At 41.6% G+C, this 26904-nt stretch overlaps 1 protein-coding gene across 5 annotated transcripts in view; it reads left to right on the top strand.

The window, feature by feature from the left end:
* TMEM135 (transmembrane protein 135) overlaps positions 1-26904 on the top strand; it is a 203280-nt gene that overhangs the window by 144530 nt on the left and 31846 nt on the right. For all 5 annotated transcript variants that reach the window (XM_058186951.1, XM_058186950.1, XM_058186948.1 and 2 more), the window contains one exon: positions 26050-26091. In XM_058186951.1, the coding sequence (XP_058042934.1) occupies positions 26050-26091 (42 nt within the window). The remainder of the gene's footprint in view (positions 1-26049; positions 26092-26904) is intronic.

Here is a 26904-nt window from a genome sequence, read left to right on the forward strand (position 1 = left end):
GCAGCTTCTCAGGAATTCTGGGAGTTGAAGTTCACAGGTCGTAAAAGGAACCGTAGTTGTCCACCTCTGACCTAGACTGTGCATTTAGTTTGTCAGCTGCTATTTGCTGTTTCTGTGGTGAGAAGATAGCCTGAAAATGTGAAAATGTGTGCAGGTATCCTTTTACCATCATACATAAATTTAGAATACCGCAAAGGTTGCTGAAGTGAAACTGGATGAAATTTAACTGCCCCAGTAATTCCATCAGCTATGTGAGCGAGAAGCACTTTTGATATTTCCAAGCCAAGATCCATTTTTGGAACATTTTATTATGCAACCTCTAATTTAATAAGCTTCCACTTTCCCTGTGGTGGCCTTGATATCAAAGCAATTGACATTTAGAGGCTGTTTTCTTACAACGTGTAAGTGCTACTGTGCATTTTTTTTTTAAAAAAAACTTAATAGGATGGAATGGAAGCATATTATATACATTTTATGGCACTTCAGTTTGAAACCCATCTGCCTCTTATTTTAAAAAAAATATTTCTGGAAAATCTAGCACGGAGATGCTTCAGCTGGGTTTATGATTTAGCTTGTTGGTAAAAGTTATTTCAGCTTGTTGATCCTTCTCCTTGGAGCCCTTTCAAAGAATGCTGCTGTTTCCTAGCTTATGTGTCCTCTCTGATGAAATTCTCACAAGACAAATATAACTGGAGTACAAAATCAGACTTGCAATGTTGGAAGGAACTTGAAGAATAGTTGGCCTCAAACTTTGCTTTATGGCCCTGTATATTCTGGGATTCGGTTCTGTAGGCCCTTCACAGCTGCATCACAGCCGCATTTGGTCTGGCCTGATTTGGCCTCATCTTTCTCAGTTGCAGGCTTTGCTTTTTAAGGGAGGCAGAGTAATAATAACAATAACAATAACAATAACAACAACAATAATAATAATAATAATAATAATACTTCTGTGAAAATGTTTGTCTTAAGAAATGGCAGAAATTGGTAATGTAAGAACATGATCTTTCTATAGCAGCTGCTTCTTTCTCTAAACTGCTGGAATTGAAAGGAAAAATTAAAAGCTCATGTATTGCTTGTATGTACACTGAGAGCTTATGCACCGGAGACAAATCCCCTGTGTGTCCTGTCACACTTGGGCAATAAAGATTCTGTTCCGTTCCGTCCCGTCCCATCCCATCCTGCCCCACCCGCCCTGCCCTGCCCCACTCCGCCCCACTCTACTCCACTCACAGGATTATACTTTGTGCATATGGATTGCAAATAACTGATCGTACTGTATTTGTTCGGAAAAGGAAACATACAACATTCTGCATAAGTGAGGGTATGCACAGATACCTGAGTTTAGTGCCCGGCACAAATTCAACCTGAAAAGCTAAGCAGAAAATACTACGTTCATGTTCTCATCACACCTCTCAAATGGTAACATGCAGCCTTAGACAGATGCAATAAATCTTGATTTGAGTCGCTCTTAAATATGTATTTTGTCACCCAATGTCCATAATTCTTGTGGGCAGCCATAGAGGGAGAAAGCCAGAGCCAAATGACAATAGAAGTATCACAATGGAAGCCCTACCCCTTTTTTTTATTTGTGCCATGATGCCATGGAATAGAATAGAATAGAATAGAATAGAATAGAATAGAATAGAATAGAATAGAATAGAACTTTTTTATTGGCCAAGTGTGATTGGACAGACAAGGAACTTGTCTTGGTGCATACACTCTCAGTGTACATAAAAGAAAAGATACCTTCATCAAGAATCATAAGGTACAACACTTAACGATAATCATAGGGTACATATAAGCAATCAGGAAACAATATCAACATAAATCACAAGGATGCAAGCAACAAAGTTACAGTCATACAGTCATAAGTGGAAGGAGATGGATGATGGGAATGATGAGAAGATTAATAGTGGTGCAGATTTAGTAAATAGTTTGACAGTGTTGAGGGAATTATTTGTTTAGCAGAGTGATGGCGTTTGGGAAAAAACTGTTCTTGTGTCTGGTTGTTCTGGTGTGCAGTGCTCTATAGCGTCGTTTTGAGGGTAGGAGTTGAAACAGTTTATGTCCAGGATGTGAGGGATCTGTAAATATTTTCACAGCCCTCTTCTTGATTCGTGCAGTATACAGGTTCTCAATGGAAGGCAGGTTGGTAGCCATTGTTTTTTCTGCAGTTCTAATTATCCTCTGAAGTCTGTGCCTGTCTTGTTGGGTTGCAGAAGAGTGGAGCTTGTGTTGTGCTATCTGGTGTGTCATTCTGATGATGCTGTTGGAGTCTGTTCCTACCTCTGGTAAATGCTAACTGTATCAGACCATTGTTTATACTCACAGAGAATCAATTTCACGTTTGGACAAAGTAAACAATAACAACAACATCAAAAACCCATGCCATGTGCATAGGGAAGATGTTACAAACATTCTGTCTATGATGCCGGGCAAATCTTCATTATAGCTCTCTTCTCTTAGATCAATGGTTAGATGCAGTCACAGTCAGGTTTCAAGTTTGTGTTTATTAATAACGTTTCTTAACTTCTAGTTCAATTTCCCTGGAGGAGGGCAGCATGCAAAAATAGTAGCACAAACACTGCCTTTAAATAACTGCAGCATTTGCATTCAGTGAGAACATGGAATGCAGTTTCTGCAACCAAAACCAAAAATACTAAACTGTGAGTTCCAGTCTCGCCTTAGGCATAAAAGCCAACTGGGTGAGTTTGGGCCAATCACCAGGAGATGGTGAGTTCTAGTCACGCCTTAGGCATGAAAACTGGCTGAATGACTTTGGGCCAATCACTAGGAGATTGTGAGTTCTAGTTGTTCTGACCTAGGCTTCCTTTATTTCCCTTGACACGCTGCCAAGGACCTAATTGGCAATTAACTTTGCAAGGCCACACGGAGCACAGAGTCAAAACGGAGCTTCAGAATTTAAACCGACCAGCACGAACAAAGTTGCTTCCTGCAAAGGCTCACGTGCCTTTGCTCCTCCTTTATGTCTTATGGGAGGGACCAATCATCTCCAAGCCTTACTCCCGAGTCGCCCCTTTTGTCTTAACTGTTTTTGCCTTCTGGCAGCTCTGCGCATGCGCGCACTGGGAACAGACTCCCCCTGCTCCTCTGCCTCGCTGACATTAGACTCTGGAGACTCCGGAGTCAGCACGTAACTCCCAGATGGCCCTGGACCCATCTCTGCCTCTGACGTAGAGTCCTTGTCCAAGCCTTCTCCAGACTCCAGGACTGGAGTCCATGTTTCTCCCCAACCTCCTCGCTGTCCGACTCTGCTGCCAGCTCCGCAGGCTGTCGGTGGACCACAGCACTAGTCCCACCTTAGCAATGAAAGCTGGCTGAATGACTTTGGGCCAGTCCTTCTCTCTGAGCCCAACCCACCTCACAGGATTGTTGTTATGGGAAAATCAGGAAGAGGAAGGAGTATTAAATCTGTTCACTGCCTTGAGTTATTTATAAAGTAATACAAGTTAAAAGAAACAAAATCAACACACAGACAGAGAGAAATGTAACTTCCTCCTTCTTTGGGAGAGACACCCTCCTGAAGCTAACTAGCCCTTGCTGGCCGTGCGTGGCTTTCATTTCCCTAGATAAAGTCCGCTGTGGCGATGTTGTCAGAGAGGAAATCAGTCCTGAATTAAAAGCAAGCTCTTCCATTCCCAATCATTATCTCTGACTTGGAACAGTGGTTGCATTTCCAATAGGCGGCTGATTCTTTGCATCTCAGGGAGGTGTTTGCTTGCAAGGTGAGCTGGCCGTAACAGGAGAAGCTTTTAAGGGCTAAAGTTTCGGGTGTCTCCATACACAGCCATCCCGGGGAAGAATGAGTGGGGCTGCTTGGTTTCCTTTTTAAGATTCCCTCTTTCCCTCACAAAGCCCTTTTTGTCCCTTTAGTGCATTATGGGAACCGGCCTTTGGCTGTTAATCATGTTTCTGTCATCCCCAGATACAAAATAATAGGCCTGGCCCCGGGGGAAGGGGGGAGAAATAGCTGGTTTGGTTCTCAGGCCTCTGAGGATAAGTTGCTTGGGGCTACAGCAGACCTCTGTGGTCCCAGTTGCCTGGAATGGTTAGGACTGGGTCACCAACAATGAGACACATTCCCGTTGCAGCTCTCAGTCTCTGAACTCTGCTGAGAACATGGCTGATGTTACAACGGTAACGATGGAAAGCATTTGAATTTAACAGATTTGGTTTCTTTTTCTTTTTTGCTCTCGGTGGCAATGCTACAGTTTAAAAACTAGACGTTCCCTATATGTGAAATGCCTTGTTGTTGTTAGTTGCAAAGTCGTATCCGACCCATTGCGACCCCATGGACAACGTTCCTCCAGGCCTTCCTGTCCTCTACCATCCTCTGGAGTCCATTTAAGCTCATGCCGACTGCTTCAGTGACTCCATCCAGCCACCTCGTTCTCTGCCGTCCCATTCTTCTTTTGCCCTCAGTCTTTCTCAGCATTAGATTCTTCTCCAGTGAGTCCTTCCTTCTCATTAGGTGGCCAAAGGATTTGAGTTTCATCTTCAGAATCTGGCTTTTCAAAGAGCAGTCAGGGTTGATCTCCTCTAGGACTGACCAGTTTGATCCCTTGCAGTCCAAGGGACTCGCAGGAGTCTTCTCCAGCACCAGAGTTCAAAGGCCTCAATTCTTTGGCGCTCAGCCTTCCTTATGATTCAGCTTTCACAGCCATACATTGCAACTTGGAAAACCATAGCCTTGACTATACGCACTTTTGTTGGCAGGGTGATGTCTCTGCTTTTTAGTATGCTGTCTAGATTTGCCATAGCTTTCCTCCCCAGGAGCAAGCATCTTTTAATTTCTTGGCTGCAATCCCCATCTGCGGTGATCTTGGAGCCCAGGAAAATAAAATCTGTCATTACCTCCATTTCTTACCTCCACCTATTTGCCAGGAATTGAGAGGGCCGGATGCCATGATCTTAGCTTTCTAAATGCTGAGTTTCAAGCCAACTTTTGCATTCTTCTTCTTCACCCGCATCAAGAGGCTCTTTAGTTCCTCTTCACTTTCTGCCATTAGAGTGGTATCATCTGCATATCTGAGATTGTTGATATTTCTCCCGGCAATCTTCTTTTAAATTAAATATCCAGTGCTGCTTTTTCAGGATCACTTTCGTAGGGCAAAAAGTTAGGATTGCAATTTCTAGCATCAATAGATCATGGCTTTATTACAGATAGTCCTCAACTTACAACTGTTCGTTTAGTAAAGTCTTTGAAGTTACAACGGCACTGAAAAAAGTAACTTAGACCATTTTTCACACTTATGACTGTTGAAGCCTCTCCATGATTCCTCGTGATCAAAATCCAGACCCTTGGCAACCGGCTCGTATTTATGACGGTTGCGGTTTCCCAGGGACACGCGATCCCCTTTGGCAATCTTCTGACAAGCAAAGTCAATGGGGAAGCCAGATTCACTTAACAACCGTGTTATTTAACTTAACAACTGCAGTGATTCACTTAAAGGTGGCAAGGAAGGTCATAAAATGCGACAAAACTCACTTAACAACTCTCTTGCTTAAGAATAGAAATTTTAGGCTCGGTTCTAATCGTAAATGGAGGATTACCTCTACATCTGTCATAGTTATGCTTAATCAAGTTAGGATTCAGCCTAATGTCCAAACTGCTTTAAAAACTATATCATATATGACAACATTGTTTTTCACCAACTCTAATTGTCAGTATTAATGCCATTTTAAATTTATTTATTTATTTATTTATTTATTTATTTATTTATTTATTTATTTATTTATTTATTTATTTATTTATTTAATCACATTTTTATACCGCCCTATCTCCCAAGGGACTCAGGGCAGTTTACAGCCTGATAAAACATACATATAAATACAAAATAAAACACCAGTTTAAAAAACTTATTAAATAAGGCCGAATATTAAAATTACAATAAGATAATAAAACCCCGTTAAAACCAAATTTAAAATTTAAAATTCTAGTCCAGTCCTGCACAGATAAATAGATGTGTCTTAAGCTCGTGGCGAAATTTACTGAAAGACAAAAGCTTTCTTTATCTTCTTTGCATATTTCTTTCAAAACATTTTGTTGCATTAATTAAAATTTGGCCATCATGATTTTGAAGTTCACATTAAAAGATAGGAGCCATAACTTTGATTAAAATATATATTTATTTTTAAATTTTTAAAAAAATCATATGCCACCCAGAATAGCTGAGTAGAGGGATGAGCAGCATACAAATTTAATTAGATAAGTAAAAAAAATGCACATAACTGCATGTATTTCATAACATTATAATGTGAGTTCTACCGAAATTTTAGATGCCACCCATTTTTGTTATCCAGTTATCTTGGAAATACAGCTTAAATCCACAGGTTTGCACATGTTTCAGAAAGCATTTGCAGGTTTTAAGAGATTACTAGAAATTAGTACTTGGGAAATATGTAGTATTTCAGGGCCACTGCTAAATACCTAGGATTCTGTTCCAGTGAGCTAATCTGTAAAAACCAGGGACGGAAAAGAACACCTATTTTGTGGTTAGATGTTTGTGGTTTCCTCTTTGGGCGTCTTGCCATGAGATAAGTAGAGTACAAGATTATTGGAGGGTGAATTATATGAAAACAGCTAGTGATATGAAGCAGACTGTTTCCCACACATCTTCAAATTTGCCAAGTGATTAATGGTCATCTTTTACATTGCTTCCCCCCCCCCCCCCCCGTTCCCATGCTGACATGTCGAGATGTATCAGTAGGTTTATTACAGCAACTAACCTTGCTATAATATTGGGATGGGGGAGTCTTAAGTACATTTGTAACATACCCCCCCTAAAAGCCCTCAGGAATACCGGATGACACAGTAAAATGTAGTGTTCCTTCTCCCCAATCGAAAACAATCCCAAGTATGCAAGTCCCTTAACCCTTTCAAAAGGTTCCAAACTTAGTTTTAGGAGGATTAAATTAGAAGCTCTCTAAATCAGGGGTAATAAGGGACTCGGTGGCTCAATGACTATGACGCTTAGCTTGTCGATCGAAAGGTCGGCAGTTCAGCGGTTTGAATCGCTATGGCCACGTAATGGTTTGAGCTCCTGTTACTTGTCCCAGCTTCTGCCAACCTAGCAGTTCGAAAGCAGGTAAAAAATGCAAGTAGAAAAATAGGGACCACCTTTGGTGGGAAGGCAACAGAGTTCCGTGCGCCTTTGGCACTGAGTCATGCCGGCCACATGACCACAGAGACGTCTTTAGACAGCGCTGGCTCTTTGGCTTTGAAACGGAGATGAGCACTGCCCCCTACAGTTGGGAACGACTAGCGCATATGTGTGCAAGGGGAACCTTTATCTTTACCTTAAATCAGGGGTCCCCCACCCCTGGGCCACGGGCCACTTCTGGGCTACGGCCTGTTCAAAAGAAGTGGGCAAGTGCCAGTCGTGCGAGTGGAGGGCAATTGTGCTCGCACGTGAAACTCTCTTCGCGTGTGTGAGTGGAGCTTCATGCGCAAGCGCAAGGACCGTACTATCCCTGCTCATGCATGAAGCTCCAGTCACACGAGTGGAGGGCGCTTTTGCTCATGCATGAAACTCTATTCGCGTGTGTACGTAGAACTTCATGCGTGAGCACAAGAACCATCCCCCCACTCATGTGTGAAGCTCATTTCGTGCAAGTGGAGGTTCCCCCCCCTCCCCGTGTGCAGAAATAGAGCTGTGAGCACGCCCGGGCGCCTGCCACTCTCACCCTCCATACCAGGTCGAACCGGGCCGCCATGCACCGCCACGCTGGAAAGATTGGGCACCACTGCTTTAAATGAACGAAATCAATGAAATGAACATAAGTTCAGTTTTTACTTTTTCACTATACTCACCGTTAGAACCTAGCACACAAAAAACCTCAGAAAACCTCAGAAAACATATATATATATATATATATATTCATATATATTCATATATATGAAAACCCTCTTCTCTATAGTTGTCTGTAGAGATCAGGCCCAAGAGACTTTTGGCTCATTCAGATGTTGTCTATATAAAACCTCTGATTGTGGTGAAATTTGGGGCAGAAGTAAGGTTTCTGATTGTGGTATCCAGGTTTGTGTTGTGTGTTTGTAAAGTAGGGGGATTAGTCCCGTGACAGCGGGGAAAAGGGTTTAACAACCATTTTATCAGCCTTCCAGGGACTGCTGTGAAGTTTGTGTTTTTTCAGCAGGAAAGAAGAAGCAAGATTTTAGTTCCTGCCAACCCTTTCACAAAATAGAGACCAGACTGTTGACTTTAAACTACACAGCTAAACAGCAGTGGAAAGTCTGGCTTCTAGATTACATTTTAAATTTCATTTCCATCGCCACTTTATTAAGTTATACGTGTGTTGTAATGTCTGACATTTCCCCCCCCCCTTCAGTCCCCCTGATGGGTTTGCTGTTTGAAGACAGAAATGAGATCTTTGATCAAGATAAGCTAATGCTGCGGCTACACAAAACATTGGATAGTTTATATAGGAGAAGCGTCATCCAGCATTTAACTCTGTTTTACTCTGTTGAGGATCAGAAAGCAATTTTGGGTGTGTGTGTGAAAAAGATTTTCTTTGCAAGGGTGCCAATTCATCTATTCCTGGACGTTACGCAGACCACCCTCATTTATTCTTTGGAGATATAAATGGATCCAGCAAAAAATTGGTTTATCTTCTTTCCATCCAGTTATACTTTTTTTTTTTTGAATCTGGATGCGCTAAAAATATGGTTTTCATTTCTTCTCCAGAATGTTCTTCTAAAGTTGACTACGTATTGGCTATAAAGTGATAGCTGGAATGAAAATCTCGAACAGTTCACTCGTCTGCAGTCATGAGCTCCCTCATTGGAATTTCCTTGGTTGTGCCGAGTGAAGATGAATATTCGTGCTTAAGATGCTTGGCTTGGAATTAAGTTTGATGTCGGGCAATGCTGTCTATAATTTGATTTATTTTGCCAGGAATACACACACACACACACACACACACACACACACACACACACACACACACACACACTGTCTTGGTGGTCTAGTATAAATTTACAGCATGTAGGTTCTGACGGGTTCTGGAGAACCAGTCGCGGAAATTTTGAGTTGTTCGGAGAACTGGCAAATACCATCTCTGACTGGCCCCAGAGTGGGGTGGGAATGGGGATTTTGCAGTATCCTTCCCCCTGGAGTGGGGAGGGAATGGGGATTTTGCAGTATCCTTCCCCTGCCATGCCTACTAAGCCAGGCCTACCAATCCACACCACACCCACCAAGCCACGCCCACAGAACCAGTAGTAAAAAAATTTGAATTTCACCACTGGTCTGTGGGAAAAAGGCCCCTTTTTGGAGTTCCAACTGGATCTAAACACCAGTATCTCTCTCTCCTTCTATCTCTCTCTCTCTCACCTGTCTGTCTGTCTGTCTATATCTATATCTATATTTGTTTTCTGAGGTTTTCGCGGGTGTTTGTATTTAGGTCTTTGGTTATTCGGGTTTTCTCCCGCGTAAAATTGGAAGTGTCTTGGCGACGTTTCGACGAAGTCTCATTCGTCATCTTCAGGCTTCAGCTTCGTGCTTCTTGCTCCCAGAAGCACGAAGCTGAAGCCTGAAGATGACGAATGAGACTTCGTCGAAACGTCGCCAAGACACTTCCAATTTTACGCGGGAGAAAACCCGAATAACCAAAGACCTACATATCTATATCTATATCTATATCTATATCTGTCTGTCCGTCCATCCATCCCACCAGTATGGACATTTAGTGAATTGGGCAGGTAATAAATGTACATAAAGTACATTTCAAGTAAGGTAAAATAAAAAGAGGGAGGGAGAGAGAGAGAGAGAGAGAGAGAGAGAGAAAGAATAGGCCTGCATGAATTGCTAGATTGTTAACAAATTCTATTTAGAATTGCAATATTACAAATCTAAACAGCCAAAGATAAATAGAGATAAACATCTACCGCTATTGAAGCACTTAAGGAAAATTTGAAAAGATATGATATAAACATTGTATTTATTTCATTATTACTCCTTTTTAAATTTAAATGTGATTTACACAATAGGAACAACCACTCACAGATAATTCAGGTTGCTTAACTCTTTTGAAAAGTAGTTCCTCCTACACAAAGTTTCCTAAGTATAGTATACAGTTGGTTTGCTCTTGTTAGTTGCGAAATCATGTCCGACCCATCGCGATCCCATGGACAACTTTCCTCCAGGCCTTCCTGTCCTCTACCATCCTCTGGAGTCCATTTAAACTCATGCCTACTGCTTCAGTGACTCCATCCAGCCACCTCATTCTCTGTCGTCCCCTTCTTCTTTTGCCCTCAATCTTTCAACAACAGTTGGTTACCGATTGCATAACTCGTACTGAAATTCCAATATCTCAGTTGTGCACATTGATGCTCTTTCTGAATTTTGACATTCATTTGCAACTGAATCCGTGATCTTTCAAAAGTTTTTGCCTGTCACGTTAGGCTAACCCTATCGCCAAGTAAATTGATATATGTTATCCATGCAATAGTGTTTATCTCCAAGGGTTAACTCTTCATGTTTACAATGTAAACAGACGGTTTTCTTTTTCTCACAAGTAATTTGGCATCCCAGTGTGTTTCTCGGGAGAACATCAGCAGTGAATTGTGCCTGTGTGCTTTCTCAACGACTGAAGTGTCTCTAGCAAATAATTACAAAGGTTTTCAGTGAAGGAGCCGTGTCTCTCTTTTGTGATTGATGTGAGGGTAAAAGGTTGTGACCTTTAGGGTTGAGGAGATTGTGGTGTGTGTAATAGGGCGGTGGTCTTATCAGCTGGTCCCATTCAATGTGTACTTTCCCCGTTGAGGCTGCAAAGCCAGTAAACATTGGTTACCTGGGATGTTAATGTTATCAGTGTGTGTGGGGGGGTTCTTTGTTTTTGTCCCTTGTTTGGATCTGGGCTTGAGCCTAATTCTTCCAAATCCCCCCCCTCTTTTTTTTTTTTTTTGACATCGGCTTTTTTTGTTAACGCCTGTGTGGCACTAGAGGATAGCATTGTGGCAAAACAGCATCACTTTATGTTTGATTTATTGTCTCTATCTAAGCTGGATTCCAGCTGCCCGACTCTCTTCGATTTGGGAAGCCTGCTTATGGGACAGAAGAGCAGAGCAAGATGTCTCAAAGGTGCTTTTTCAGAAGGCAGCTGGACTAGATTATAAAACATACATTCGACACAAAACTAGTTTTGTCCCGGAAGCGACTGCCTGTGAAGGCTCCTGGATTGGAGTTGAAAGGCGAAAACAGAAGCAGTACACTCAGTGGTGGGATTCACATTTTTTTTACTACCGGTTCTGTGGGCGTGGTTTGGTGGGCGTGGCATGGCTTGGTGGGCGTGGCAGGGGAAGGATACTGTAAAATCTCCATTCCCTCCCCACTCAAGGAGAAGGTTACTGTAAAATCCCCATTTCCTCCCGATCAGCTGGGACTCAGGAAGAAGAGAACAGATGGGGGCGGGGCCAGTCAGAATTTTTACTACCGGTTCTCTGAACTACTCAAAATTTCCGCTACTGGTTCTCCAGAACTGGTCAGAACCTGCTGAAACCCACCTCCATCCCATAATTGGGTAGACCAGGCTGCCCTGATAGACCAGTCTCACTGAAAAAACATTCAACTGGACTAGAGTCTTTTTCCTCCCATCTCCTTTGAGGAAGAATACATTTCGCTTCTCATCCAAGAAGCTTCATCAGTCCTAAACTGATGAAGCTTCTTAGATGAGTAGCGAAACGTCGTCATCTTTTTCAAAGGGGGGGGGGAAACAAACAAACCCTAGTCCAGTTGCCTTTTGAAAGAGCACTTTTGAGACAACCCTGACCTAGAAGACGGTGAATCTCCATAGATAGTAGCGCAAGATGGAGAAAAATAACTAAATGCCAATGAAAATTTGTTTTTTTTCTGACTGACGAACTTTTTTTAAAAAAAAAGAGAGAGAGAATATAGTCCTCGACTTATAAGAGTTCATTTAGTGACCGTTCAAAGTCACAACGGCACGGTTTTCCACATTTACCAACCATTGAAGCATCCCCATGGTCACGTGATCAAAAGTCAGATGCTTAGCAACTGAGTCATGTTTATGACCCCTACAGTGTCCCGGTGTCATGTGATCAACTTTTGAGACCTTCTGACCAGCACAATCAATGGGGGGGTGACCAGATTCCCTTAACAACCGGATTACTAACTTTAACGCCTGCAATGATTCCCGTAAAGGAGGAAAAAATCACTTAACAAATGTTTCATTTAGCCACAGAAATTTTGGGCTCAATTGGGGTCGTAAACTAAGGATTACCTGTAATGGACAGATTTGGATTACATTATAATTTGCATTCTTTTCGAACAGATTTTTGCAAGATCATCTTTAACGTTAGGTTGGATGGGATGGTGGTAGTTTTGGGGATATCCTGAAAAGTGGAATCTTTTGGGAAATTTCTCCTGTTTCTGTGTATTCTACTTCATTGGAGGACCATATGCAGCATAGCTGTCCTGAGGGCACTGTGTCATTTATCAACGTTGAATTACATTTCTTCTCCTAGTCCTAGTTTATTTCTGAATATGAGATGAGAACAAGCTGTCATTTTGTTTTTCAAGGGCAATAAAAATTTCCAAGCTGCCTTGGGCTTTTTTTTTCATGAGAACTTTCTATTGAACTGTCCTTTAAATTGTCCTCAATATTTAAAAAAAAAGAAACAAAAAAATAGCATCAAAGTAATTTTTGTACCGCCACTTTTAAGTTTCTCATTTTAAAACGTGCACACCTTTTGCTTAATGAAATGGTAAAATGTGTTACTTCAAGACTTAATTGAAGATATATGAGGGTAGGCAGATACATTTTGGTATCAAAGTAATAACGTAGTAAGTATATTGCCAGGAGTGCTGTTTCCAAAGAACGTTCCTAAATATAGCTGCTCACTTATTCAGAAATTTAAATGTCGATTTAGAAACAGACCCCTATTCACATGTCACAGTTGATTTGTAACATCCTAATCCATGTTATGAATCCCTTCGTTATTCTCAGCAGCTCAGATATAAAATCTGCAAAAATAAAATAAAGGGGTTATGTTACCTCAGAGAAATACACCCCTACTTGAGAATCCTATAACTTTGAAGAAAGAGGTTGAGTAACAGCACAATGTAGTGATGTTTGAGGCTTGAGGTTGGTTCGGATCTGTTCACCGCCAAAATAAATAAATAAATAAACTTTACTTTGTTCATCCTAATCAACATGATAGGGCTGTTGTGAGGATAAAAGCGGTAAGAGACACCTATTAGCTACCCTGAATTCTTTAAAGAAAGGAGGCTGGGATACAGGTGTAATAAATAGTACTGACAGAAGCGAATATTTTTAGGCCAGGGTTCAGTTGTGGAGTTCCTGGCGCCCTCTGAATTTGGGTGTTCTCTTGTAGATGTTTCATTACCAAACTAGATAACATCATCAGTACTACTAGGGAGTGGGATTTGCTCTCATTTTATATAGCAGTGGTGTCAAGATTTTGCAGCACATCCAACCAGCGCACAATTAAATGAACTTCAGCAGGATCCAATTATATATAAGAAACTTCTTTATATACAATACCGTACAGCAGAAGTCAGCATACAATATCAGGAACACAGAACCAATATTCATAGAAGCAAATCATTACAGAGTACAGAGATACAGAGGCCTCATTTTGTACAGAAACACCTAAGCCATAGAGGCCAAACCAACTCTTATATACAGTTCAGAAAGTCTAAGCCATGCCCAGACTCCAAATTGTCTCTTATGGCCCCATACAAGCAAATACTATGTTTCAGTTTCCAAACAGTCCCCATTGGCTGACTTGTTGCCATGCCTATCCAAAAAGTCTGTCAAGTCTATTCCAGTCTATGAACATTCATACTCTGACAAGTGGCTTGCCCTGTCAGCATTGGTAGTGATTGATCAAGGAACTATCAATTCAGACAAACAAGCTAAACAATAAACAGCAACCCAATCAAGGAACGACAAAGATCACTCCTACCGATACTGGCGGGACTGTGCCTAGTGCACGCATGCAAAGAGCTGAAAGAAGGCAAGAGCAGCTGAAGAAAAAAGGACAACTCGGGAGTAAGGCCAGAAGATGATTGGCCCCTCCCATAAGGCTTAAAAGAGCAGCAAAGGCTCTTGGGCTCTTTGTAGGAAAGCAACATTGCTACAATTGTTTCTTATCTCCTGTTTCTGAACTTGGTTGGGTTCTTGCCAAGAAAAGCCTTTGGCAGGGTGCCAAAGAAGAAAAGGTTTGTGATACGGCCAAAGGACTTTTTCTGAAGGACTTGTTTCGGAATTAATTTGGACTACGCTGAGAATGAAATAATTCTCAGCTGTTCTAATAAAATATATTTATTTAGAACTGATTGTGTCTGGTAATAACTATTTGGGCCTAGGTCACAACAGCATGGTGGTTTTCTCGAAAAACGGATATATTTCTCACATTTCATCACAAGCATAGCGAGAGGATTATTTTCTCTGTCAGTTTCCACATCTGTTTGGAGCCGTATCCCATGGCATATCATATTCTTTGGTTTATTTAATACTTTCATTTTCTTGGGTTTTATATTAACTATTAAAATAGTTCTCTTTCGATCTGAAGACTCTGAAAGCCACTAACAGTGTGTGTGTGTGTGTGTGTGTGTGTGTGTGTGTGTGTGTGTGTGTGTGTGTGTGTATACACATCTCTAAAAGAAAAAACAAGTATGGCAAAGATTTAAAATCAGCAGGAAGGAAGCTAGTGTGTCAGAATTTCATGCAGCCACAGGCCATTATAGCTGGAAATTATGTCTTACGTATTTAGAGAGTTCAGTTTAGGCAAGTCTCACCCAGGATAAACACAGTTCCTTCAGAAGCAGCGAAGCTTTGCGCGTAACCAAGTTTGCAGCTTGCTTTTTTTTTTTTAACTTTGGGGGCAAGAGGCAAGTGCCATGTTGGGTGGTTTTATCTTGTTCTCATCCCTGGTTCCTGACCTCCCTAAGGGCTCCCTCGGTACCTTTATTCAGTTCATTTGTCTGCTAGCTAACTCAAGGGGATTTAAAATGCTTCGAACTTGAATGAAAAACCATGGCTGAAGGACGTTTTTCACCCACGGATGTATTTCATATTTGATAGGTAATATCAGAAAATTTTCTTTCTGCTCCAGTGGAAGAAGGTTATTTCCAAATGAAGAATAAAGCACAGTAAAATGTGAAACAATTCCTTTCTTTCTTTCTTCTGTAAGCAGTTAGCACCAGTGGTGGGTGGCAATTTTTTTTACTACCGGTTCTGTGGGTGTGGCTTGGTGGGCGTGGCATGGCTTGGTGGGCGTGGCTTGGTGGGTATGGCAGGGGAAGGATACTGTAAAATTTCCATTCCTTTCCCAATCCAGGGGAAGGATACTGCAAAATCCCCATTTCCTCCTGATCAGCTGGGACTTGGGAGGCAGAGAATAGATGGGGGCGGGCCCAGTCAGCATTTTTACTACCGGTTCTCCGAACTACTCAAAATTTCCACTACTGGTTTTCCAGAACTGGTCAGAACCTGCTGAAACCCATCTCTAGTTAACACCCACCCTCTCCTACGAAAATGAGATATTTTAGGAAATATTAAAAGAGCAGAACATTTCCCCTAAAAGAGAGGCAAAAACTCAGCGGTTTGTGTCTTGGTCTGCTTGGTCTGTGGTTTCTTTTCAAATCTTAAAAAAGCTGGCAAGACTGATCATATTTTGAAGGGCTCTTAATTCGTCCTCTTCCACGATTTTTCCCCCCCCCCATTTAAAGGAGGATTGGAAAATCCAAGCAAATCACTCTTGATTGATTGTTTCCTGGTTCTTGCAATCGATGGTTTGTTTTGTCAGAAATGTTTATATAGAAACATTTAAAGCACGACAGGAAGGCGTTGGATATATTTTATGTCACAATCATTTCATTGCAAACGCAAAGAGCTAAGAAGGTTGCAGTAACCATCAGAAAACGAAAGATGGCTCTTATTTGATGTTTCTTACATTTAATAATTCTATTAAATTTGAGGAAGTTAGTGAACAATGTAATGCGTGCCTCCCGTCTCCTGTAAAGGTACTAGCAATAGAATAGAATAGAATAGAATAGAATTTTTATTGGCCAAGTGTGATTGGACACACAAGGAATTTGTCTTGGTGCATAGGCTCTCAGTGTACATAAAAGAAAAGATACGTTCATCAAGGTACAACATTTACAACACAATTGATGGTCAATATATCAATATAAATCATAAGGATTGCCAGCAACAAGTTATAGTCATACAGTCATAAGTGGAAAGAGATTGGTGATGGGAACTATGAGAAGATTAATAGTAGTGCAGATTCAGTAAATAGTTTGACAGTGTTGAGGGAATTATTTGTTTAGCAGAGTGATGGCCTTCGGGAAAAAAACTGTTCTTGTGTCTAGTTGTTCTGGTGTGCAGTGCTCTATAGCGTCGTTTTGAGGATAGGAGTTGAAACAGTTTATGTCCTGGATGTGAGGGGTCTGTAAATATGTTCACGGCCCTCTTCTTGATTCGTGCAGTATACAGGTCCTCAATGGAAGGCAGGTTGGTAGCCATTGTTTTTTCTGCAGTTCTAATTATCCTCTGAAGTCTGTGTTTTTCTTGTTGGGTTGCAGAACCGAACCAGACAGTTATAGAGGTGCAAATGACAGCCTGAAATGGCTTTGTGATGAGCCTGCTTCTTACTGAATCTTCCTGCATCCATACACAGACCCCACTTCTGAATGTCCACAATGTAAATCCAAAATGTCAACAGTTGACTTTCGTGTTATTTATTGAGATGGTTGATGAACTCTGACATTGTTTTTAATTTGCACCTCTTCTGCTGAGTGTTAAGGAAGCACTTGCCCTGATCTCGAAAGCATTCTAACAATATAGCTTTAGACTTGCTTAGTTTGTGCCTCTTTATTTAGGAAATTTAAATGCTGTTGCCTACTTCTTCAGCCACACTCTTGGCTGCAGAGCAAGTCGTCGCTATTAATTACAGTAAAAAAACAAAGCGTTCTGGCAGCTAAAACTTCATCTCTGAGATGTTTTTTTGAAGACATGGGAACAGGACCAAAATATCACAGAAAGCTCTTATACGGTTGTTCTTTTGACATTGAAATTTATTGTGGATTTCCCCATTCCCTCTCTCCTAATCAGAACAGAATGAAAAACGCTTGCAATGAATGTGAAAAAAGGACAGGCTTAGAGCTGCACTTTCCTGGAAAAAAAAATAACCATGATAACATCTTTCATACAAGAAAAGTTACATTTCACTTTTTATTTATTTATTTAATTTTGTCACAACAGTATACATAAACATTGTTATAAGTAAAAAAACATATCATGAAGAAAATCTATATATATATAAGTAAAGAATATGCATTAGCTATATTAATTTGATATAATGAAGGGAACAATAGGACAGGAACGGTAGGCACTACTGTGCTCTTATGCACGCCCCTTATAGTCCTCTTAGGAATGGGGTGAGGTCAATAGTAGACAGTTTTTGGTTGAAGATTTTGGGATTTTGAATAGAGACGATGGAGTCAGGTAATGAGTTCCAAGCATTAACAACTCTGTTGCAGAAGTCATATTTTCTGCAATCAAGTTTGAAGTGGTTGACATTAAGCTTGAATCTATTTTTTGCTTTTGTAATATTGCGATTGAAGCTGAAGTAGTCATTTATAGAGGTGCAAATGACAGCCTGAAATGGCTTTGTGATGAGCCTGCTTCTCGCTGAATCTTCCTGCATCCATACACAGACCCCACTTCTGAATGTCCACAATGTAAATCCAAAATGTCAACAGTTGACTTTCGTGTTATTTATTGAGATGGTTGATGAACTCTGACATTGTTTTTAATTTGCACCTCTTCTGCTGAGTGTTAAGGAAGCACTTGCCCTGATCTCGAAAGCATTCTAACAATATAGCTTTAGACTTGCTTAGTTTTGTGCCTCTTTATTTAGGAAATTTAAATGCTGTTGCCTACTTCTTCAGCCACACTCTTGGCTGCAGAGCAAGTCGTCGCTATTAATTACAGTAAAAAAACAAAGTGTTCTGGCAGCTAAAACTTCATCTCTGAGATGTTTTTTTGAAGACATGGGAACAGGACCAAAATATCACAGAAAGCTCTTATACGGTTGTTCTTTTGACATTGAAATTTATTGTGGATTTCCCCATTCCCTCTCTCCTAATCAGAACAGAATGAAAAACGCTTGCAATGAATGTGAAAAAAGGACAGGCTTAGAGCTGCACTTTCCTGGAAAAAAAAAATAACCATGATAACATCTTTCATACAAGAAAAGTTACATTTCACTTTTTATTTATTTATTTAATTTTGTCACAACAGTATACATAAACATTGTTATAAGTAAAAAAACATATCATGAAGAAAATCTATATATATATAAGTAAAGAATATGCATTAGCTATATTAATTTGATATAATGAAGGGAACAATAGGACAGGAACGGTAGGCACTACTGTGCTCTTATGCACGCCCCTTATAGTCCTCTTAGGAATGGGGTGAGGTCAATAGTAGACAGTTTTTGGTTGAAGATTTTGGGATTTTGAATAGAGACGATGGAGTCAGGTAATGAGTTCCAAGCATTAACAACTCTGTTGCAGAAGTCATATTTTCTGCAATCAAGTTTGAAATGGTTGACATTAAGCTTGAATCTATTTTTTGCTTTTGTAATATTGCGATTGAAGCTGAAGTAGTCATTTACAGGAAGGATATTGCAATAGATGATTTTGTGTGTTAAACACAGGTCATGTCGAAGTCGACGGAGTTGTAAGTTTTCTAATCCCAGGATTTCAAGCCTGGTGGTATAAGGTGTTTTGTTGTTACTTTGGTAACCGTTTCTTTAAAGTTACATCTCCTCTCCTAACGGTTGTAATTTTTCGCCGCTGCGTGTGATGCTTGTTCCCTACTCTAGTGATTAAGCCTCACCCGAGGATCTCTTAAGACAGTCAACCCTCTAAATGAGAATTTTTTGAAAGGTTTACAACAAGGCACATTTAAGGGGGGGGGAGGAATGGAAAAGCTAATTGGTGACATTTAGCCCTAACAAAGTGGTGTGGAGACCTCTCGCCTCGGCTCACAATGGGGGTGTGGAGAGAAGATTAGTACACCCACATTCACAACACAAGAGCAATTAGTTTTGGTCTGTGGCTAGACACAAAATGGGTAGATCTCCTTGGCACATTACCGGAGGCAAATATAGCTCCTGTAATCAGACATGTGCCTCTCCAGCAGCTGCAGATTGTACTCGTATACTTGTCTGTGTATCCTTTGAGTAAGGCGAGTTAGCGAGTCTCTTACAAGTTTCTTTCAACTCCCAACCCCACTCCCACTCCTCCAGTTATGGCTAAATTTAGACAAGATCCCCATTAGTCCTGTTAGCTGGTCACCACGGGGATATAGCTTTTTCCTGTATCTTTCTCCTTGCTTGGTCCGTTGGTGTTTGTTATAAATGTGCTCCTTGTCCTCCGTTCACATCTGGTATAATGTTACTCTTGGGAGAGGAAACAACTGTTCCTAAATGAAATAAAGAAGCATGGAGCTGGGTAATCTTCAGATAACATACAATTTTATAGTTGCAAAATCCTGCTTTTTTTTTTTTTAAAGCTTCATTTCATAAGCCAGTGATGGCGAGCCTTTTTTCGCCAAAAAAGGTTGTGTGGAAATGTTGCGTGCGTGTGCGTGCACTCATCAGGGCCACTCTCCTGAAAAGCCGAACTTCTGGGTTCCAGTGTGCATGCGCGCCTGATGATCAGCTGGCTGGTGCACATCCGCAAGCCTGTTTCCGGCACTGCTGGGGAAGGGATCGTGCTCCGGAAAAGTCGAACTTCTGGGTTCTGGCACGCATGTGCACCCGATAATCAGCTGGCCGGTGCGCATGTGCACACCAGTTTTTGGCACTGCTGCGCACGCGAAGGACAGCTGATTGTCGTGCATGCATGCGCGCCAGGAACCCAGAACACAAACAGGCAAGGTTGTGCATGCCGGGCGACATGGCTTTGCCTGCCACTTTGAGCACATGTGCCATAGGTTCGCCATCATGGTCATAGGCGGTACAGCCAGGATCAATGAAAACAAAAGCAAGGGACTGGAGCTGTTTTAGAAATATCTCTTAAGTCATTTCTAGGGTGAAAATCGTAAATCTTATTTATAGGTAGTCCTGACTTGAGATCAGAACAATTGAGGCCAAAATTTCAGTTGCTAAATGAGGCACTTGTTAAGTGAGTTTTGCTCCATTTTGCCACTTTCTTTGCCTCATTTGCGAAGGGAATCACCTGCAATTTTTTTTAGAATAGAATAGAATAGAATTTTTATTGGCCAAGTGTGATTGGACACACAAGGAATTTGTCTTGGTGCATATGCTCTCAGTGTACATAAAAGAAAAGATACGTTCATCAAGGTACAACATTTACAACACAATTGATGGTCAATATATCAATATAAATCATAAGGATTGCCAGCAACAAGTTATAGTCATACAGTCATAAGTGGAAAGAGATTGGTGATGGGAACTATGAAACGATTAATTAGTTGGTGCAGATTCAGTAAATAGTTTGACAGTGTTGAGGGAATTATTTGTTTAGCAGAGTGATGGCCTTCGGGAAAAAACTGTTCTTGTGTCTAGTTGTTCTGGTGTGCGGTGCTCTATAGCGTCGTTTTGAGGGTAGGAGTTGAAACAGTTTATGTCCAGGATGCGAGGGATCTGTAAATATTTTCATGGCCCTCTTCTTGATTCGTGCAGTATACAGGTCCTCAATGGAAGGCAGGTTGGTAGCAATTATTTTTTCTGCAGTTCTAATTATCCTCTGAAGTCTGTGTTTTTCTTGTTGGGTTGCAGAACCGAACCAAATTTGTGAAGTTAGTAACAGGGTTGCTAAGTGAATCTGGCTTCCCCATTGACTTTGCTTGTCAGAAGGTCGCAAAACGTGATCACGTGACCCTGGGAGAATGGAACCGTCATAAATATGACCCAGTTGTCAACTGTCTGAATTTTGATTATATGGCCATGGGGATGCTCCCAACGGTTGTAAGTGTGAAAAACAGTCATATGTCACTTCTTTCTCTCCATATGATTCTAATGTATGTTGCCTATTTGGCAGGTTTCTACAGGGGACGCGGTGGCTCAGTGGCTAAGATGCTGAGTTTGTCGACTGAAAGGTTGGCAGTTCAGCGGTTGAAACCCCTAGGGCTGCGTAACGGGGTGAGCTCCCATGACTTGTCCCAGCTTCTGCCAACCCTAGTAGTTCGAAAGCACGTAAAAAATGCAAGTAGAAAAATAGGAACCACCTTTGGTGGGAAAGTAACAGCGTTCTGTGCGCCTTTGGCGTTGAGTCATGCCAGCCACATGACCACGGAGACGTCTTCGGACAGAGCTGGCTCTTTGACTTTGAAAAGTAGATGAGCACTGCCCCCTAGAGTCGGGAACGACTAGCACATATGTGCGAGGGGAACCTTTACCTTTACGCATGTGGTTCATAAGCCAATTTCAGATTCATTTTTTTAAAAAAAGAATGTACTGCACACGAGCCATTCTGTCTTTTCCACAATTTGCCAACTGAGAATGCCATGAAACTGCTGGCAAATTAATTCGAATTTCTGTTAATTGCTGAGGATATGCCTGCATGACTTTCAGTAAGAAGAAAGCGGGTTTTGGCAGGATTTTAAAAGATGAGTGGATCCCCCTTAAGGTACCGATTTCTTCATCGATTTAGCAAGCCAGAATTGTTATTTTGCTGATTCAAAACCTTGCAAGGCCAAGCCATGATTTCAGCTTCGCTCTTAATTTTCCCAGCTGTTGGGAATTCCTTGAAATATAAAGGCATTCATCTATAGGCAGTTACAGACAAAGCAGTGTTTGTTAACTTAGCAATTGGCTGTGGAGTGAAACTTTTCGTCTTGATTCTACACTTAAAATAAACTCCAGCAGAAATGAGTTTCCCAGATGGGGTGGAAGAGCGATTCCCAACCTGGGAAATGCTAGATTGGAGAAGAAAACCGGAGAGGGGGTGTCGGCAGCCTCAAACCAACTTGACGGGCTCTTTGGGAAATGGAAAATGGTGATGGGTTTCACAGCAAATTATAGCCTGATAAATTACTATTTGCTCGGGGCTCCTACACAGGGGTGGGCTGCTGGGAGTTTGCAGGGGTTCGGGAGAACCTCTAGCTAAGATTCTGCGCAGTTCGGAGAACCCCCCCAAATTCCACTCCTGGCTGGCCCTACCCACCCCTCCCCTCCCAGGAGTCCCCACACGGTCCATTTTGGATGCAGGTAAGTGCAGAGGGCACGCAGAGGCTTAGGTAGGGCGAAAAATGGGCCTACCGGAAGGTTGGGGAGGCCCGTTTCTGGCCTCCAGAGGGCCTCCAAGGCCTGAGGAGGCCGTTTTTGCCCTCCCGGAGGCTCAAGAAAAGCCTCCAGAGCCCGGGGAGGGCAAAAACGCCCCCCCTCGCTGTGGTGAGGAGGCCGACTAGGCCACGCCCACCATGGCCGCACCCACCCAGTCACCGGGCAGAGAACCCCTTGCTAAAACTTTTGAAGCCCACCCCTGCTTCTACAGGCTATGTAACGAATTTTGCTTTCAATTCCACTGCCCTTGGAAAGAATTTAATCTATTCTTAGATATTCTTAATCTCTTAATAGGACTACAAATTCAAAGTGCCTTGGCTTGAGAGATACAGAATAAAAATACCTCCAGGGTTGATCTTTTTTGGATGCTCACTGACATTATGGGAGCAGGAACCTTTTGGACAGGTTTATTCTTCCCACATTTCTCACATTGTAACGGAAGAAATGTAAGTCTTAAAAAGCAACATCTGGGTTTAAAGTTTAAGGGGTATTCCCCTTACAAGACTATGTTCCACAAGCCAACTGTGGCTCAGCAGATGTCGTGGAACCGCAGCTCCCAACGTCCCTCAGCCATCATGGCCAATGAAATGAAATTGGAATTGAAACTCAGCAACATCAACAGGGCAAGTTCCTATCTCTCAACCATGTAAACTGGTTTGTGCAGAAATGTGTCTCGCTGTGCATCACAGCTGGGTTCAGGTTTAGAAGGATATACCCGAGGCAGACAGCCATTAAGATTGCTAGCAGTTTATCCTAGAGGGTACATGACTGGAACCAGTGCCAATCTCTATTAAAATGAGAACAATCTGGAGTACATAAACTTTCCCCCCCCCTCCTTATTCATAAGGAAAGTTAGATCCCTTTCGTTTTAGACAGAAGTTTCTTTGTTCCCTAAATATTGTTGTGTTTGTTTTTCGAGACCTTTCCCAAATCCATATTCTTTTTGTTTATATTATACATTATATATGTTATTATTATGATTTTATACCTATATATATATATATATATATATATATATATATATATATATATATATATATATATATATATGCGTGTAATAATAAATTAGCATCCTTTTTGTACACAGAGGCCGAAGATGGCTTTTTGTTTAGAAATTCCTTTCCAGATTTTAATGTTTGTCACATAAAAGACTTATTTAATTAATTATGAAAACTGCTGTTAATATTACACAATGGGGCAGATGCTGGTCCTTATCTGACTATTCATGCTGCCAGCAGACAAATCCCACAAGAAGGGTCAAAAACTGCACACTGCATGAACATATTCAAGTAACTTTTAAGTAACTGGAGCTCCCTCGGTTTCCAAAATGAAATTCAATGGTTTACGCCCGGGGTGGGGCGGTCTGCAACCTTAAACACTCAAAGAGCCATTTGGACCCGTTTCTCACAGAAAAGAAAACACCGGGAGCTACAAAGCCTGGGTGGGTGTGGCCAGCTCGACATCACTCACTTCCACCAGTCACATGACTCCCCTAGCCACGCCTTCCCGGTCAGTCTTTAGGGCAGTGAACCAGTTGTTAAAGAACATCGGGAGCCACAAAAAACAAAACCCTTTTGACATCTCTCTCTCTCTCCCTCCCCCCTCTCTCTCCCTCTCTCCCCCCCCCTCTCTCTGTATCTCTCTGTCTCTGCCCTGGCCGCTGCTCCATTCCCCGCAGTCGCCCTTCTCAGGCCAGGCAAGGAGTGACTGGGAGGGGAGGGTGAGGGGTGGGGCCAGCCAGTGGTGGGATGACCTGACGGAGCCACAGCAGAGGGCCCAAAGAGCTGCAGGTTGCTGATGACAGCCGGTTTACGCATTCAAAGACATTTAGGCCAGAAAATCCAAATGCATAGGTGTAGAATAGAGGTGGTACCTGACTCAATAGCAGTAACTGCAAGAGAGTTTTATTGGACAATCACTTAACTAAGAGCCAGCAGTGTGTTGCAGCCACCAAAAATGCCAATGCAACCAATCTTAGGTTGCAGTTAACAGAGGGATAGAATCAAGATCACGTGAGGTATTGGTACTTCTTTATAAAGCCTTAGTAAGATCCCACTTGGAATATTGCATCCAGTTTTGATCACCACAGTAAAAATAATAATGTTGAGATTCTAGAAAGAGTGCAGAGAAGAATAACAACAAAGATAATTAGGGGACTGGAGGCTAGAACATAAGAAGAGTTGCAGGAATTGGTTTTTCAGTGAAAAGAAGAACTAGGGGTGACATGATAGCAGTATTCCATTATCTAAGGGGCTGCCACAAAGAAGAGTGGGTGTCAACCAATTCTCCAAAGCACCCGAAGGCAGGACAAGAATCTAGAAATAAGGAGAAATTTCCTGAAATGAGTGGAAGGGCTTGCCTTCAGAAGCTGTGGTTTCTCCGTCATTGGAGGTTTTTAAGAAGAGGTTGGACAACCATTCGTCTGGAATGGCAGACGGTCTCCTGCTTGAACAGGAGTTGGACTAGAAGACCTCCAAGGCCTCTGCCAACTCCTGTTCTTTTCTGTTATTCTGATTTGTATTTACATTTGTATTCTTACCCTGGTAATTGTCAGGATGATTACTGGGGGTGCGTTGGGGCAGGGGTGAAATCTAAAAATTTCCCCTACCGGTTCTGTGGGCGTGGCTCAATGGGTGGGTGTGGCTTGGTGGTCAGGCATGGCCAATAATAATAAATAATAAAAATAATAAAGTATACAAAACCTGGGAGTGCACCAGTCTACCTTCTTTAAAAATAGAGGCACCGGTCTACTAATTGCCTTTTTTTGGGCAATCAGGTCGCGCAATCCAGTCCGAACCGGGAGCATTTAACCCCTGGTTAGGAGCCTTTTTTTTTTTAGGAGAACACTCACGTACTGTATATAAACAATATTTTTAATGTTTTGAAAATTCCCCTTTAAACTGTTGGCTCAGCCTACTTCCAAAATTTATTAGATAAAAAATTGAATTACCCCGTGTCTCTCAGGAAAAGTGGCCTTTAAAGAGGAAATCTGTATTTGAAGCATATTTCCAGCTCTCATAAATGGCGGCTAATATACTAATGTGTTAAACATCTCAAAAAAGAAAAAGAAAAAAGAAAAAAGAAAAGCTGCCTTCTGTAAATGTCCGTCTGTAATCTGTTTAAACGTTGGATTTATTAGTTTGATGCAGTTTTAAGATGAATTGCTGCCGATTAGAGACACCTGCTGGCAGAATATTGGAACTCTTTTTTTTTAATTTCTTTTTGTCACAACAGTATACACAAACAATTGTCATAGATAAAACAACATATTTTGAAGAAAATATATACATATATGTAATAAATATGCATCAACTATATCAATTTGATATGATGAAGGGAACAATAGGACAGGAACGGTAGGCACTTTTGTGCTCTTATGCACGCCTCTTTGGCAAATGTTGACATGAAAAATCAAAACACCCTTTTTTCAAAAGCTGGGCTTTTGTTAAAACTTGCTGAAGCTGCTAATGTCACTTGGAATGTTTTTTTTTCTTCTTCCTGTTTACATTACACGTGTTCTCGAAAAGCTATAACCGATCATGGAACCCTGCAGTAACTGCAGACATATTATCCTAAGCTGATTGACTGGAAGTCTGCGAGAAATAAACTGTAAAGGCTGCCGATGTTAGAAATTGCCTCCATGCTGAGGTGGTTATTCATTGGTTACTCATACCACAAATATGTGATTTTTATTTCAGAAACAAGGATGGTTTGAAAGGATTTACATTCTCCGCGCTGAAGTAAGTGAACCCAAACAAGTCGTCTTCTTTGTAGCCTGCCTGGCCAAACTCAGATGGAGTGAAAGTTTTTTTTTAAGTAAAGTTTTTTTTTATTTTTTACACACAAACAGCAACATGCAATGCATCTTTTCTGAACAGAATATCGGCCAGGTTACATGTTCATACCAATTGCGGGATGCTGCAGACAGCCATAAATGCACATGATTGCCAAGCGCCCAAAATGCGATCACGTGACCATAGGGGCGGGAGCATCAGAACTTTGACTCTGGCTCATAAACAGCCCTTGAGAGGTCGCTAAGTTTGAATAGTCACTGAAGCGACCGGCCATAAGTCAAGGACTATCTGCATTATATTCTGGCAATCCACTTTCTCTTGGTTATCTCATTTCTGTATTGGATGGCCACAATATATAAAGTTGTTATGACTTCATAGACATGTGATTAAAAAATAGACATTAGTATTTGTATATCTTTCATATATAGAGAAGTACCGTATTTTTCGCTCCATGAGATGCACTTTTTTGTCTCCCAAAAATGGGTGGAAATGTCTGTGCGTCTTATGGAGCGAATATTGCTGAAGCCTCTCCCACCCTCCGGCCCACACCCTTCAGCCATTTTTGGCCTCTGCTTGCCCCATTTTTGGCCTCCACGTTCCCCATTTTTGGACTCCACGTGCCCCATTTTTGGGATGCATGGTGGCCAAACAATGGGGGGTGTGGAGGCCAAAAACGAGACACACGGAGGATGAAAACGGTGTGTGGAGGCCAAAAATGGGAGTGTGTCTTATGGTCAGGTGTGTCTTATGGAGCGAAAA

The sequence above is a fragment of the Ahaetulla prasina genome, chromosome 5, assembly GCF_028640845.1.
Source record: "Ahaetulla prasina isolate Xishuangbanna chromosome 5, ASM2864084v1, whole genome shotgun sequence".
Lineage (NCBI taxonomy): Eukaryota > Metazoa > Chordata > Lepidosauria > Squamata > Colubridae > Ahaetulla > Ahaetulla prasina.